The sequence below is a fragment of the Calypte anna genome, chromosome 1 (genome assembly GCF_003957555.1).
Source record: "Calypte anna isolate BGI_N300 chromosome 1, bCalAnn1_v1.p, whole genome shotgun sequence".
NCBI lineage: Eukaryota > Metazoa > Chordata > Aves > Apodiformes > Trochilidae > Calypte > Calypte anna.
This window is the reverse complement of record NC_044244.1, coordinates 70,803,888-70,818,985: the sequence shown is the minus strand read 5'-3', so window position 1 is coordinate 70,818,985 and position 15,098 is coordinate 70,803,888. Positions and strand designations below refer to the sequence as shown.

At 39.4% G+C, this 15,098-nt stretch overlaps 1 protein-coding gene across 1 annotated transcript; it reads left to right on the top strand.

Moving 5' to 3' along the window:
• Window positions 1-2,009: 2,009 nt before the first annotated feature.
• On the top strand, window positions 2,010-14,764 carry MGAT4C (MGAT4 family member C). Its single transcript, XM_030463765.1, has 3 exons — window positions 2,010-2,156; window positions 11,666-11,813; window positions 13,608-14,764. The coding sequence occupies exons 1-3, from the start codon at window positions 2,031-2,033 to the stop codon at window positions 14,762-14,764; spliced, it is 1,431 nt and encodes a 476-aa protein (XP_030319625.1). The 5' UTR covers window positions 2,010-2,030.
• Window positions 14,765-15,098: the final 334 nt, after the last annotated feature.

Sequence of the window (15,098 nt, the reverse complement as noted above, 5' to 3'; positions counted from 1 at the left end):
CAAATTAAAACTAAACATGTATGACTGTAGCACTATGCTATTCTACACCTGAAGCTGCCTGTGGCTGCAAGTACTCTGACCCAGATTGCTTGGATTTTCGATAGTCAGACTAGTTCATGCCATTATTTGAGAAGTGGAAATACTTCATCCATCCATTCATCCTCTTGTGAGTTTCAAAAAGAGTTAATTACTGGGAGAAAAATAAAAGGGAAAAAAAGGAAAAATAAAGGAAAAAAACACAACAAAAAAAAAGAAAGCCAAACTCTGTGTGTGACATGCCTTTTCTAAAACAGAGGCACTCTTCTTTTTCCACATCAGCCTGCAGGAATCCACAGACATCCGGCAACCATTGTATTATCACAGGTGGGGCCTGTGGAAGGGAAGACTTTGGAGGTTCATGGCCCTGACAGCTTAGATGCTGTGGAAAAGGAAATCATTGTTGTAACTTTAAAAATAGTTACTTTCAGCTTTTTGGCTTTAGGATAAACCCTCTGCAATTTTGTCCACCCTAGAATAAATAAAGACAAAGTCTATATTGTTACTAATGTACTAATCTTTTTTTTTTTCTTTGTATGACATGTAATTTGTTCTTATTCTTAGCATAGTGATTTTAAAATCATTCTGTGTACAACTCATGTCCATTTCATCCTGAATACAAAGAAAACCTTGCAGTTAAAAGTTTGTGTTACTAATACTTGATGTATTTACCTCCATGTTCTCTAGAGTCTAATGGACTCATAGTTTATACTGTTAGATGTATTTAAACACTTTAGCAAAGCATATGTAGGTTAAATTTCTCACTTGGAAGGTCTTTTGCTATTAGACCAGAAAATTTTCTGTATGACTTGACAAATTTTTATGGAACTATGTGGGCTATTTCATGTCAGTTTAGATGTTCAGAAATTCCAAATATGAATGTATTTAAATGAAAGATTTAACCTTTGCACCTGCAATGCTGTATGCTACTTCACATAGGTTAGCTTTAAATTAGTTCTGTATTTGCTCATGACTTCTATATAGACATTCTAAAAGAAAATAACCAAAATACATTTTTATTTAAGCAAGTGAGAACATAAATAATTAACTTACAATCTACTGTTTAGTTAGGAATACCTCAGATTTTGGTTAGTCCGTTTTGGAGTCTGTGGCCATACCTGGTGCAAACACATGCAATCCTACATAGCTAAATACTTAATTTACTTAATTTAAAAGCCAAGAACAGCATTCTATGTGTTTTAAGTAGTAAAATTACTAAACCGAATGTGTAACATTGTGATGTGACTAGGCAGCACTCCTTGATCTTGAAAAGAGTTACTGAGGGGCTTTCTGATCATCTATGCCAGTTCTCTTTGACTGATTCACCTATATGGAGCAGTGTGGATTTCACAACAGTCTGCTTATTTGTGTCCAGTCTAAGGTGGGCATCCACTTTTTTTCTTCTGGAGAAAATGACACCTACAGTGAGAGTTTTTCCATCCTACTACACAGTTCTAAGGCTAAGGGGGTGCTGCTACTTCTTTCTCACTGGAGGGAAGGTACTTCATTTGTGCCTGGAAGTTCTGGTATCCAGAAGTCTCCTATTGGTAATGGTACTGTCTTGCAATAGTTTCTTGTCTGTTGTCCTGAGCTTTTTGGAAGGAGAACCTAACTACTCAGGGAAACAATGCACAGATTCATTTCTCACCCTCAAGTTGAGATCTGACAATTACACATGGGAAACTGAAGTGCTGATGCACTCCTGCAACAGTGTCATCATAGTACCAGCCTAAAATCAGTAGGACAAACTTTGCTTTTTTCTTCACTACCAAATAAAAGGAAGCTTAAATTATAGTTAAGATTGTATATTAAATTTGAAGAGGACAATGAATTAGTTTAATTAATACCACCTTAAATGATACAGTCTATGTTTGTTTGAAAGTATTTGATACACCTGAAGGTAAATTGTTTTGCTATCATGTTTATCAGATGAGAAGTTCTTGTAACACCATGGTTTTCTTTCACAGGTGACACTACTGTATGCCTTTCTTCACATGAGACACAGCTTCAAATATTTTGATAAAATGAGATACTTGCGGAAACGATCAGCAGTGTCCTTAGGAGTTCTTGTCATTTTCTTGCTGTTCATAAACCTGTACATTGAAGATGGTTATGTTTTGGTAAGTTTGTTAGATGGTAGAAATCATCTTGGAATAACAGAACAGAACGCATCCCTAGTTAAGCACTTAAGTTCTTAATTTCTGCAATTTTTCCTGTTAGCGTACCACAAACAGTGAAGTATCCTCAAAATGTGTCCTTTATCATGGAGCCATCTTATCAATATGTACTGCATACAGGGTGTGTCAGTAAGACCCTGACAGTTCTTTTTGTAGAAGTAAACGTCATCATTTGTTGGAATTGTGAGAGATAATGAATATAGCAAAACACAGAGCTGTCTCCATCAGGTATCTTGAATTAAAATATTCCCTTTATTTTCCATTTTTCTGTATCTCCCTCAGTTTTAATGCTGAAAATTTTCTAAATATGAAACATTAATATGATGTAGGACCTCCATTTTCAGTCTACCCCTTCACCAGTGAACAATGTATTAAACAATATCACACAAATACAGTTACAGAAAAGAACTTAGGCAAGTTTCATATGTTTTAAGCTCCTTGTATGAATAATTTCAGTTTTTCAATTTTTTCTCAGTTTCTGTATCTCAGATCTGATGGATTCAGTGTTATGGTTTTAGGAAAGGGATGTAAATGATACTTCGTTTAAGTTTATGATTCTGAAAAAGATTATGGAAAAAATTTTGCTAGGAATTTCAACAAGTGCCAACAGTATACCGTAACCCCATAGTTTATATGTAACCTATGCTTAAAGCCAAGTAAGCCCTGAAGACTTGATACATGGATTGAATTTCCAATTCTTCAGAGTTTGGACTGAGCCCAGTAAAAGAACATAGTGCATTACAGAAATATTGCTTTCCCTAAAAGTACTTACACTCAGGTTCTGTAATATGTTTTATTTATGCGTCATTTCTTGGTTGTAATCAAATCTGACCTGTCTTACTGCATTTATTTTTTTTTTCAGTGCTATTTTCCCTGATGCTGCTTCTCCACTTACTAATTGCTTCAAAGTCCCCCAGATGTTTTTCAGAGTGCTTTTATTATGACTGCTAATGCTGTTCCTCTTGGTTTGTTTTTGAAATATTTTCCTGTCCTATTTACCAGCTGCCCAGATGGCTCCACGTCTTATTATTAATTTGCTATTTCCCCCCCTTTTTTAGAAATTCACTCTTTCATTGCTTCTCTCATCACAGTTCTGGCATGTTTGCATCTGTGTAGCTCCCAGCCAAGTCTCTTGCCAAGTCTCCTGACAGTTCTTCCAGATCTCTTCATACCTTTATGGTCCATCAAATGTTTTTCAAATGTGTTATGCTGTTGACTTTTCAGTTTGCTTAATTTATTTTTGTTTTCAACTTTCCTGACCATGTTTAACAGCTCCGTTAACTTGTCTGATGAGTTTTCTCTGCTGAGGTAAAAGATGAGCAGTGTCAGTGCTGGTGGTTAGGAGAGATACACTTGGGGTAACTTTCAAGGACAGCAGGCTAACCAGTTCACCTCACAGAATGGGAATCAGAAATTCATCAGAGCTCTGAAGGACCTCTGACTTTCTAATTGTAGCAACTCTGCTGCTGGAGTACCTCCTGAAGGTAGCTATAAGAGGAAGGCAAATGACCCTGAGTTTCTCTTCCCATTCTCAGGCAGCAGGCTGTGCAAAGGGATGATGAGCTTGTGTCTCTTTCACCAAATGTAAGATATTTTTTGAATATCTGAGTGAGACTCATTGTGGCCAATCTGAAGATGGAAGAGACTCACATATCAGAGGAATCCCTTCCCTGTTTTCTGCAGGGCCTTGCTGTGGAAATGGAAAGTAAGGGCCCACCCGTGAAAGTTGCTTTAATGTATTTGATAAGGGACATACAGTGCTGATGCATGTATGTCAGCAAAGAAGTTTGAGTTTCTTCATCACTGCAAGAACCACATTGGAACAAATATTTTGAAGACATTCTGCATTGATGTAACCAGATATCACACTATGTGCAGAACTTTTTTATACATCTGCTGTGTTCTAAGTAATATGTAAGTTAAGCACGCCTTCTGAACTCTTCAATGAATACTAATAATTTTTAGCATTATGAAAACAATTATGTTATTTGAGCTGATATAGAATCCTCAGCAGTGAATATCTCTGCAAACGATGGATAACTTCTGGTGCTTCTACCCATGGCACCCATTCCCAAACTCCTGCAAAGACTGGAATGTAAGTTAGAGGTCAGTTGCCAGATTTAAAGTCAGAACCATAACAGAAAAAATTTAGACAAGACATCTAAAGAGAGCAAATCAAGTTCTTCATCTTCACTGCCCTCTGCATTATAGAAGAACCAGATTTTAAATCTGTCAGAAAATCTATAAATCTATATTTCTGTTTTGCTTTTCACTCTGTAAAGGAATGAAACCAATAAAAATTGGGGAAAAAAAAAGACAGTAAGAAAAAAAAACCCAAATTAAATTTTTTGGTCGGTTCAAATATTTTGCTGGTAAATATCAAAACATTTTTCCTGACATTATCTATTTCTAAACATTTGAAACTTTTTCTGTAGAAAAACCTCAGCAGAATTGAAACCAAGAATATGAAACCAAGAATTTTGGGGTTCCATTCTGGAACAAATGCCACATGATGTTTTCACATTAAAGAAAGGCTGGGTTTAAAAAAAGTTTTTGGACCAGCCCATTTTTTATTTCATTTTATAGCTTTCATTATAACCTAAGGGTTTTGTGCATTCTTTCCAAGCCCTCTTAGTTGCATTTTTATCTGGAATCTCATCAACATAAGCCTGCCTCTCATATTTTATGAGCAAATCCATGTTGGGGAAACAGTTCAGAAATATACAGGTTGTGAGCAATCCTGACTTACTTCAATTTAGGCCACATTGGGTTAATGGTTATTGAGGCCTAGTTAGAGGCTTTCTGAGAATGAGCTACTGGGAAAGAGATAACTTAACTGGCAACAGAAGAGGAAAATAATTATGTGAGAAGAATCTTTCCGTGAGAATGGTATGTGTAATTGGAATACAAAGCCACCTGCATAAGATGGTGTAAACAAGACTTCTCTATATAAAGTGAGTGCAAGTTGCTAATAAACGATTTCATACAATCATATTGATGTGCACATGGAATCCTTAAGCCTCCGCAGACTGTTTTCCCACAAATCCAAAGCAGCATAGCAGCCTGTCATCAGACTAAAATCAAGTAGCATGAATTACCTAAGTGTTCCTACATTTCTATCCAGGCTTGTTACACTATAACCTGGTAGATATTTTCTCTTTTGAAAGGAATGAGAAAGAGATTTTACCTGAAACATAGATAATGTATTGATAGGTAACTCCAGTGAATAATAGTTCTTCCCTTATGAGACTTTATGGTTTGAGAAACTTTTTGGAAGAAAAAGGCAGAAAAAGAAGGCTGGGGAAAGAGGCATGTTCATAAATGTACCTTCTTCTGTAATATCAAAAAATGTTCACCAAATCCAGAAAATGCTAAAGGAAGGTTAGGGCCAGAAAAAGTTTTCAATGGTCACACTTTGCATTTATTTACCAGGCTCATTTCTGTGGAATTTTGCAGCCAAATTCTGTAACAATGAGAGGCCATAGGAGGGGTCAAACATTTGAGGTTTTGGGTACTCAAGAAAACCCGTAGCCCGATTGTTAGTGGTGCTGTAAGAAGGGTTCCATGTGAGGGTTATGGTCAGCAAAAGTTTTCATGGGTCACTCATTGCATTTTTTTGCCAGTCCCATTCTTTTGGAGTTTTGGGAGCCCTATTCAGTAACACTGGGAGAGTGGGCACCGAGGGGTGGTATATTTGAGGTTTTTGGAAAAATGCAAATACATAGCACGATTGTTGGTGGTGCTGCGAGTGAAATTTAGGGCCAGCAAAAGTTGGAGGTAAAATGCAACAAATTTTTGCAGGTATTTTGGAGGTAAAATTTTGGAGGTAAAATTTTTGGAAAAATGCACACCAGTAGGCCGACTGTTCGTTATGCTGTGGATACCCTTAGAAGTGAATGTTATATCCAGCAAAAGATTTCAGTGGTCACTCTGCCTTCTTCTGGCATTCCTGTTCGTATGGACCTTTAGAGCCATATTGAGCAACAATGGGAGTGGGGCTGCCGAGGGGTGGTATATTTGAGGGTTTTGGTACAAAAAGAAAACTGTAACCTGATAGTTGGTGGTGGTGCTGTGGTTAGGGTTCCGTGTGAGGGTTAGGGCCACCAAAATTTTCATGGGTCACTCTTTGCATTCTTTTGCCAGTCCCATTTGTTTGCAGTTTTGGGAGCAGTATTGAGAAAAATGGGAGAATAGCCACTTATGTGTGGAACATTTGTGGTTTTTGATACTAAAGCTAACCTGTACCCCGATTGTTGGTTGTGCTTTGTGTCAGGTTCCATGTGAAGGTTAGGGCCAGCAAACGTTTTCATGGGTCACGCTTTGCATTTTTTGGGGGGTCCCTTTCATATGGAAATTTGGAAATACATTGAGAAAAAGTTGGAGAGTGGCTGCTGAGGGGTGGTATATTTGAGGTTTTTGGTACTAAAGAAAACACGTAGCCCATTTGTTAGTGGTGCTGAGGGTAGGGCTTCATTTGAGGGTAAGGACCAGCAAGAATTTTCATGGGTCACTCATTCCATTTTTTTTCCAAGTCCCATTCGTTTGGAGTTTAGGGAGCCATACTGAGCAAAGTGGGAGAGTGGCGACAGAGGGGTGGTATATTCGAGGTTTTTGGTGATGCGCAATACTGTAGCCGGATTGTTCATGGTGCTGTGGGTAGGGTACCATGTGAGGCTTAGGGGCAGCAAAAGTTTTCATTGGTCACTCTTTGCATTTTTTTGCCAGTCCCATTCTCTCGGAGTTTAGGAGCCCTATTGACAAACAGTGGGAGAGTGGCTGCCAAAGGGTGGTATATTTGAGGTTTTTGGTAAAATGCAAACACGTAGCCCAGTTGTTGGTGGTGCTGTGGGTAGGGTTCCATGTGAGGGTTAGGCCAACAAAAGTTTTCATGGGTCACTCTTCGAACTTTTTTGCCAGTCTTGTTCTTTCAGAGTTTTGGGAACCCTATTGAGCAACACTGGGAGAGTGGCACCGAGGCGTGGTATATTCAGGATTTTTTGTAAAACGCAATCACGTAGCCTGATTGTAGGTGGTGTTATGGGTTGGGTTTTCATGAGTCATTCTTTGCATTTTTTTCCAGTGAAGTTCGTTCGGAGTTATTGGAGCCCTATTGAGCAACACTGCGAGAGTGGCTGCTGAGGGGTGGCTTTTGTTAAAATGCAAATGCGTAGCCTGACTTTTGGTTGTGCTTTTGGTAGGTTTCCATGTGAGGGTTAGGGCGAACAAAAGTATTCATGTGTCACTCTGCATTTTTTTTCCAATCCCATTCGTTCGGAGTTTTGGGAGCCCTATTGCTCACTGAAGGGTGGTGTATGTGAGATTTTTTGTAAAATGCAATCGCGTAGCCCAATTTTTGGTGGTGCTGTGGGTAGGGGTCCATGTGAGGGTTAGGGCCAGCAATAGTTTTCATGGGTCACTCATTGCATTATTTTGCCAGTCCCATTTATTCAGAGTTTTGGAAGCCCTACTGAGCAACAGTGGTAGAGTGGCTGCTGAGGGGTGGTATATTCGATGTTTTTAGTAAAACGCAATGCTGTAGCCCAATTGTTGTTGGTGTTGTGGTTACAGTTCCATGTGAGGTTTAGAACCAGCAAAAGTTTTCATGGGTAACTCAGTGCATATTTTTGCCAGTCCTGTTTGTTCAAAGTTTTGGGAGCCCTATTGAGTAACAGGGGGAGAGTGGCTGCCGGGGTGTGGTATATTCGAGGTTTTTTGGTAAAAGGCAAATGCGCAGCCTGATTGTTGGTGGTGCTGTGGGTAGGGTTCCATGTGGGAGTTAGGCAAGCAAAAGTTTTCATGGGTGATGCTTTGCATTTTGTTACCAGTCCCATCCGTTCGGAGTTTTGGTAGCCCTATTGAGCAACAGTGGGAGACTGGCCGTGGAGGAGTGGTATATTTGTGGTTTTTTGGTAAAATGCAAACGCGTAGTCTGATTGTAGGTGGTGCTGTGGGTAGTGTTCTATGTGAGGTTTAGGGTCAGCAAATTTTTTCATGGGTCACTATTCTGCATTTTTTTTTTCCGGTTCTGTTCTTTTGGAACTTTGGCAGCCGTACTAAGGAACATGGGAATAGTTGCCACCGAGGGGTGGTATATTCTAGTTTTTTTGTAAAAAAAATACTTGTAGCCCGATTGTTGGTGGTGCAGTGGGTGAGGTTCCACGTGAGGGTTAGGCCAGCACAGGTTTTCAAGGGTCACTCTTTGCATTTTTTTTGCAGTCCCCTTCGTTCGGAATTTTGGGAGCCCTACCGAAAAACACTGGGAGAGTGGCCACCGAAAGGTGATGTATTTGAGGTTTTGGGGAAAATGCATAGCCTGATTGTTGGTGGTGCCCTGGGTAGGGTGCCATGTGAGGGTTAGGGTCAGCAAAAGTTTTCATGGGTCACTCATTGCATTTTTTTGGCAGTCCCATTCGTTTTGGGAGCCCTATTTAGACACTGCGCAAGAGTGGATGCCCAGTGGTGGTATATTTGACATTTTTGTTAAAATGCAAATGCCCGATTGTTGGTGGTGCTGTGGGTAGTGTTCCATGTGAGTGTTAGGGTCAGCAAAAGTTTACAAGGGTCACTCTGCGTTTTTCTGCTAGTCCTGTTTGTTCGGAATTTTGAGTGCCCTATTGAGCAACAGTGGGAGAGTAGTCACCGTGGGTGGTATATTCCAAGTTTTTGGTAAAATGCAAATGCTTTGCCTGATTGTTGGTGATGCTGAGGGTAGGGTTCTATGTGAGGGTTAGGGCGAACAAAAGTATTCATGTGTCACTCTGCATTTTTTTTCCAATCCCATTCATTCGGAGTTTTGGCAGCCCTACTGAGGAAGATGGGAATAGTGGCTGCCGAGGGGTGGTACATCCCTGTTTTTTTGTAAAGCAAAGTTGCATAGCCTGATTGTTGGTGTTGCTGTGCATAGGGTTCCATGTAAGGGTTAGAGCCAGCAAAAGTTTTCATGGATCACTCTTTGAACTTTTTTTACGGTCCTGTTCTTTCAGAGTTTTGGAAGCCTTATTGAGCAACACTGGGAGAGTGGAAGCCAAGGAGTGGTATATTGAAGGTTTTTTGTAAAATGCAAATGCGTAGCCTTATTGTTGGTGGTGCTGTGGGTAGGGTTCCATGTGAGGGTTAGGTCAGCAAAAGTTTTCATGGGTCACTCTTTGCATTTTTTTGCAAGTCCTGTTTGTTCGGAATTTTGAGAGCCCTGCTGAGCAACAGCGGGAGAGTGGCCATCATGGGTTGATATATTCCAGGTTTTTGGTAAAATGAAAATGCATTGCCCGATTGTTGTTGGTGGTGTGGGTAGAGTTTCATGTGAGGGTTAGGGCCAGCAAAAGTTTTCGTGGGTCACTCATTGCATTTTTTTGCCAATCCTATTCGTTTGGAGTTTTGGGAGCCCTATTGAGTAACAAGGGGAGAGTGGCTGCTGAGAGGTGGGTTATTCAAAGTTTTTGGTAAATTGCCAACTTATAGCCTGATTGTTGGTGGAGCTGTGGGTAGGATTCCATGTGAGGGTTAGGCCAGCAAAAGTTTTCAAGGGTCACTCTTTGCATTTTTTTTCCAGTCCTGTTTGTTCGGAGTTTTGGGAGCCCTATTGACTAACAGTGTGAGAGTGGCTGCCAAGGGGTAGTATATTTGAGGTTTTTGGTAAAATGCAAATGCGCAGCCCGATTGGTGGTGGTGCTGTGGGTAGGGTTCCATGTGAGACTTAGGGGTAGCAATAGTTTTCATGGTTCACTCTTTGAATTTTTTTTTCCAGTCCCGTTTGTTCGCAGTTTTGGCAGCCGTACTAAGGAACGCAGGAATAGTAGCTGCCGAGGGGTGGTATATTCAACGTTTTTCATAAAAAAAAAAAAATCACATAGCCTGATTGGTGGTGCTGAGGGTAGGGTTCCATGTGAGGTTTAGAGCTAGCAAAAGTTTTCATGTGTCACTCTTTGCATTTTTTTGCCAGTCCCATTCGTTCAGAGTTTTGGGAGCCCTACTGAGCAACAGTGGTAGAGTGGCTGCTGAGGGGTGGTATATTCAAGTTTTTTTGTAAAACACAATCATGTAGCCCAATTGTTGTTGGTGCTGTGGGTAAGGTTTCATGTGCATATTAGGGCCAACAAAAGTTTTCATGGGTCACTCTTTGCATTTTTTTGCCAGTCCCGCTCGTTCAGTGTTTTGGGAGCCCTATTGAGGAAGAGTGGGAGAGTGGCCACCAAGGGGTGGTATATTTGAGGTTTTTGGTAAAATGCAAACCTGTAGCCCAATTGTTTGTGGTGCTGTGGGTAGGGTTCCATTTGATTGTTTTGGCCTGCAAATGTTTTCATTGGTCACTCCTTCCATGTGCTAGCCAGGCCTGTTTCCTTGAATTTTGTTATATGAATTCCAGTACTGTGGTAGAGCAGGTAAGGGGATGATAACATTCTTTTCTTTCTATCATAAGTCTGGGATGGAGCATGTGGGAAAGCAATCTGCGGAGGCTTAAGGATTCCATGTACGCATCAATATGATTGTATGAAATCGTTTATTAGCAACTTGCACTCTCTTTATATAGAGAAGCCTTGTTTACATCATCTTATCATGCAGGTGGCCTTGTACTCCAACCACACATACCATTCTCACGGAACCTTCTTCCCACATAATTATTTTCCTCTTCTGTTGCCAATTAAGTTATCTCTTTCCCAGTAGCTCATTCTCAGAAAGCCTCTAACTAGGCCTCAATAACCATTAACCCAATGTGGCCTAAATTGAAGTAAGTCAGGATTGCTCACAACCTGTATATTTCTGAACTGTTTCCCCAACAGGAGCAACTGAAAAAAATTGCAAAATGAGACACATATAATGATATAGGGTTTTTTAGTAACAATTTATTCTGTTTTCATATACCCTTTAAAAAAATGCTTCCCCACTTCTCTGTCTATGAAAATTATTTCAGGTGTTTTTGAGTAATGTTGTTTTATATCTCTTTTGCATACTGCAGTGTTTTTTGCCAATTATGTGGTTTTTGCAACCTTTTTGTAATTTCCTTTCAAAATATCTTTCTTTTCCCTATCCCTATCCCTGTTCCTTTCCCTGTTCCTTTCCCTGTTCCTTTCCCTGTTCCTTTCCCTTTCCCTTCTTTCCCTTCTTTCCCTTCTTTCCCTATTCCTTTTAGATGTTTCCTTTTCTTTTCCTTTTACATGTTTTCTTTTCTTTTCCTTTCCTGTTTTCTTTTCTTTTTCCTTTCCTTTTTCCATTTTTTTTTTTTTTTTGCCAAATTCTGATGTGTGAATGTAGATTTTCTGTAGCGAAAAGTGTGTGATATTCAGTAATGTTTTTTTAGAAAAATGTGATCTCTACATGCTTATATGAAAGCTGACACTGAAAAATGTTGTTCTTAGAAACTTTCCTGTCTTTTTTTCCTCTCGGGCTGGTATTCATGTATGTGTTTCTCTGTCTCTTTCCCTCTCCAATTTTTTTTTTTGTTTTCTCACTAATAGGAAGGGGACAAGCAATTAATCAGAGAAACCGCTACTCACCAGCTCAACCCAGAGCACTATCTTCACACTTTTAAGGATTTGTCTAATTTCTCAGGATCTATAAACATTTCCTATCGCTACCTAGCTGGCACACCTTTGACAAGGAAAAGTGAGTAACTGAAATCTGAATGTTATGAAATGCAGTAATTTTAAAATGGGTTACATTCATACAGTCTCTGTGATATTTCTAGGCAAGAAGAGGGACTGAGTTAAGCACTGACAATCTCAGAGAGTTAGTGGGACATCACTCTCAATGCAGGCAGTTCCTGAGCAGCTGCTAGTTCAGCCCCAGTGTTGACTACCCTACAGCCTGATTGCCTTCTGACCAAAAACCTGACTTGTAGTTATCCTACAGGCAGCCTCTGGATAGTCTGTGCAAACATATTTTTGTGTATCTCCCCCTAGTCCAGAAGGAGATGCTTTAGAAAGCAGAAGCAAGGCATGTACTGTCCCTGAGACCATGCTGCCAGCCTGTCGGTATAGCCAGTCTAAGGGACTGTATTGTGTGCTGGGATCACACAGATACAACTTTCAGGTTCCCTATTCTAATGGTCCAGCAGCTGTGAACGAATCTCCTTTTTTCTTTAGCTGTGATAACAGGGAAGGTGAATTGTGCTGTTACAGGGTCAGTAAAGGAGGATTCTTCTCTCAATCATCTGTAGATCAACTTTCTAGTTATTCTGATTTCAAGCAGAGTTCAAGACTTGTATTTCAAAGTGAAATATGGCCTTATCTACCTTATAGACAGGTGTGCTTTGAGTTCCAAATCAATAATTTCTCAAACATAAACAAGCTTAGCAATCCAGGCACAGAAGATAAAATAGTCTGTGAGTTTTTGACTAGAAAGATATAAAGTAAGGTTTGTTCAAATGAGTTTTGGGTCTGTGTAGGTAGTGTATATGGCTTCTGTGGGCCGTGCTTCACTGCACAACTTCATTTTGAGCAGACTTAATCCTCAAGAGAAATTCTGAATCTCTTTGTTAGAGTATTTTTTTACAAAGTACAGTATTTCAAGAAAGTTGGGGTAGGTTCAACTGAAGTATGCCCTGCCAGTTAGAAAACTGGAGATAAATTAGAAAATCTCTGAAAAAAATTTATTTGGAGTGCTGGTAAAAATGCAATGGCAGTGACTGCAGAACAACAGAGACAAAAATTCTTCCCTTATAATTAAGATGTATCTCTCCTTAGAAAGATGTAACAGTATTATTTCTACAAGCACAGGTACACAGTTCTCTTTTACTTTAAAATAACTACATCTTGCAGGAGGGAATTCCCTACAAAATGCTCAATGAGTCCTCGAAGTGGTCTAGATGAGGAACTATTAACAAGGAAAAATATTACAAATTCACTTTAAAATGAACATGCTGAAATAATCTACCCGCACAGTATTCATAAAGCTGTAAAGTTATGCTTAACTCTAGCTAGTCTCGTAGAGTGCTAAAAGTGACAAAAGTTTGACAGTTAATATATATTCCACATTTCTGTTAATTTCCTAGTTCCTTGTTTAAAAAAGATTGTATGCATCATATCTCATAATCCTTTTTCTTCTATAAAGCAGATTTATAGCCTTATCATTGTCTATGTAGTTTCCCCTGCCAGGCCTATATATGCACATTGCTTTGGCTTTATTCCTTGCAGCTAACAAGTGAATGTTTAATGCAGTAGCCTCCATATGTCTATTTGTTTGCAATAAAGTTCTTCTTTATTGAAAAGGAATCAACATCCTTTGTTTCATACATCTTAAGTTCAGAAGGTTTATTTAATATAAGAACAGCTCTGATGGTGGTTCAAGGGTTGGACTTGATGATCTCTGAGGTCCCTTCCAACCCAGCCAATTCTATGATTCTATGATTCTATGAAAACATCAGGTACTCAGTTTTTGTTTGAATTATCTTTTGTACAGGGTATCTTACCATTGGGCTGTCCTCTGTGAAACGGAAAAAGGGAAACTACTTGCTTGAGACAATCAGATCCATATTTGAGCAGTCAAGTTATGAAGAACTCAAAGAAATAGCGGTGGTAGTGCAGCTAGCAGATTTTGACTCAGCCTGGTGTGAAGGGATGGTCCAGGATATTACACAGAAATTTGCACATCACATAATTGCAGGCAGATTAATAGTTATTCATGTCACTGAGGAGTATTATCCTGTGCTGGATGGCCTCAAGAGAAATTACAATGACCCAGAGGACCGCGTGAAGTTTCGATCAAAACAAAATATAGATTATGCTTACCTTCTTAACTTTTGTGCTAATCTTTCTGATTATTATGTGATGCTAGAGGATGACGTTCACTGTTCAAAGAATTTTTTGACTGCTGTTAAGAAAGTAATTACCTCTCGAGAAGGATCCTATTGGGTGACTTTGGAATTCTCCAAACTGGGATACATTGGCAAGCTTTACCATTCCCATGACCTCCCACGCCTGGCCCATTTTTTGTTGATGTTCTACCAAGAGATGCCTTGTGATTGGCTGCTCATCCACTTTCGTGGGCTGTTAGCTCAAAAGGAAGTGATACGTTTCAAGCCATCTCTGTTCCAACACATGGGATACTACTCATCTTACAAAGGAGCTGAAAACAAGTTAAAGGATGATGATTTTGAGGAGGAACTATTTGATATCCCTGACAATCCACCTGCAAACTTACACACCAACATGAATGTATTTGAAAACTATGAGGCAAGCAAGGCTTACAGCAGCATTGATGAGTATTTCTGGGGCAAAGCTCCTTCTATGGGAGACTTCTATGGGATTGTATTTGAGAAGCCCATTAAAATCAGTAAAATTAAAGTTGTCACTGGAACTGAAGACCGGCAAAATGATATTTTACATCACGGCGCCCTGGAAGTAGGGGAAAAGATTGTTGGGAGTAAAAAAGGGAGACAGTGTACTACTTACTTGAGATTAGGGGAATTCAGAAATGGGAATTTTGAAATAACAGATGTAGAGCACAAAGTTCTGTTTGATATTAATTGCATGAGAATACTTGTTACCAAGAGCCAAAAAGAATGGCTGATCATTAGAAGCATTAGTGTTTGGACTTCTCAAAAACCAAGTCAATAAAGCAAAGCCACATGAGAAGGTACAGAGTGCATACAATTTGTTGGATCCCAGCTGATGATGTTCCCCAGAAGAAGTGGCATTGCCAACTCTTCATTAGAGACACAGAAAATCTGGGGAAATCAGGAAACAAGCAAAGCAAATTATTTTTTACTAGTTTGGACAGGCAATATACAAACACTTATTTGTTGATGAATTTGAATTTTCTAAGAAATGCAAAGTTCTCAAACCTCTCTTCAGATCTTGAACTCCTTTTGTATTGTCATTTCTTTGTAAGAGAGATCTTCTGGACTAAGCAGAAAAAACCATCCTATTATTACCAAAAGTTTTAAAGCTA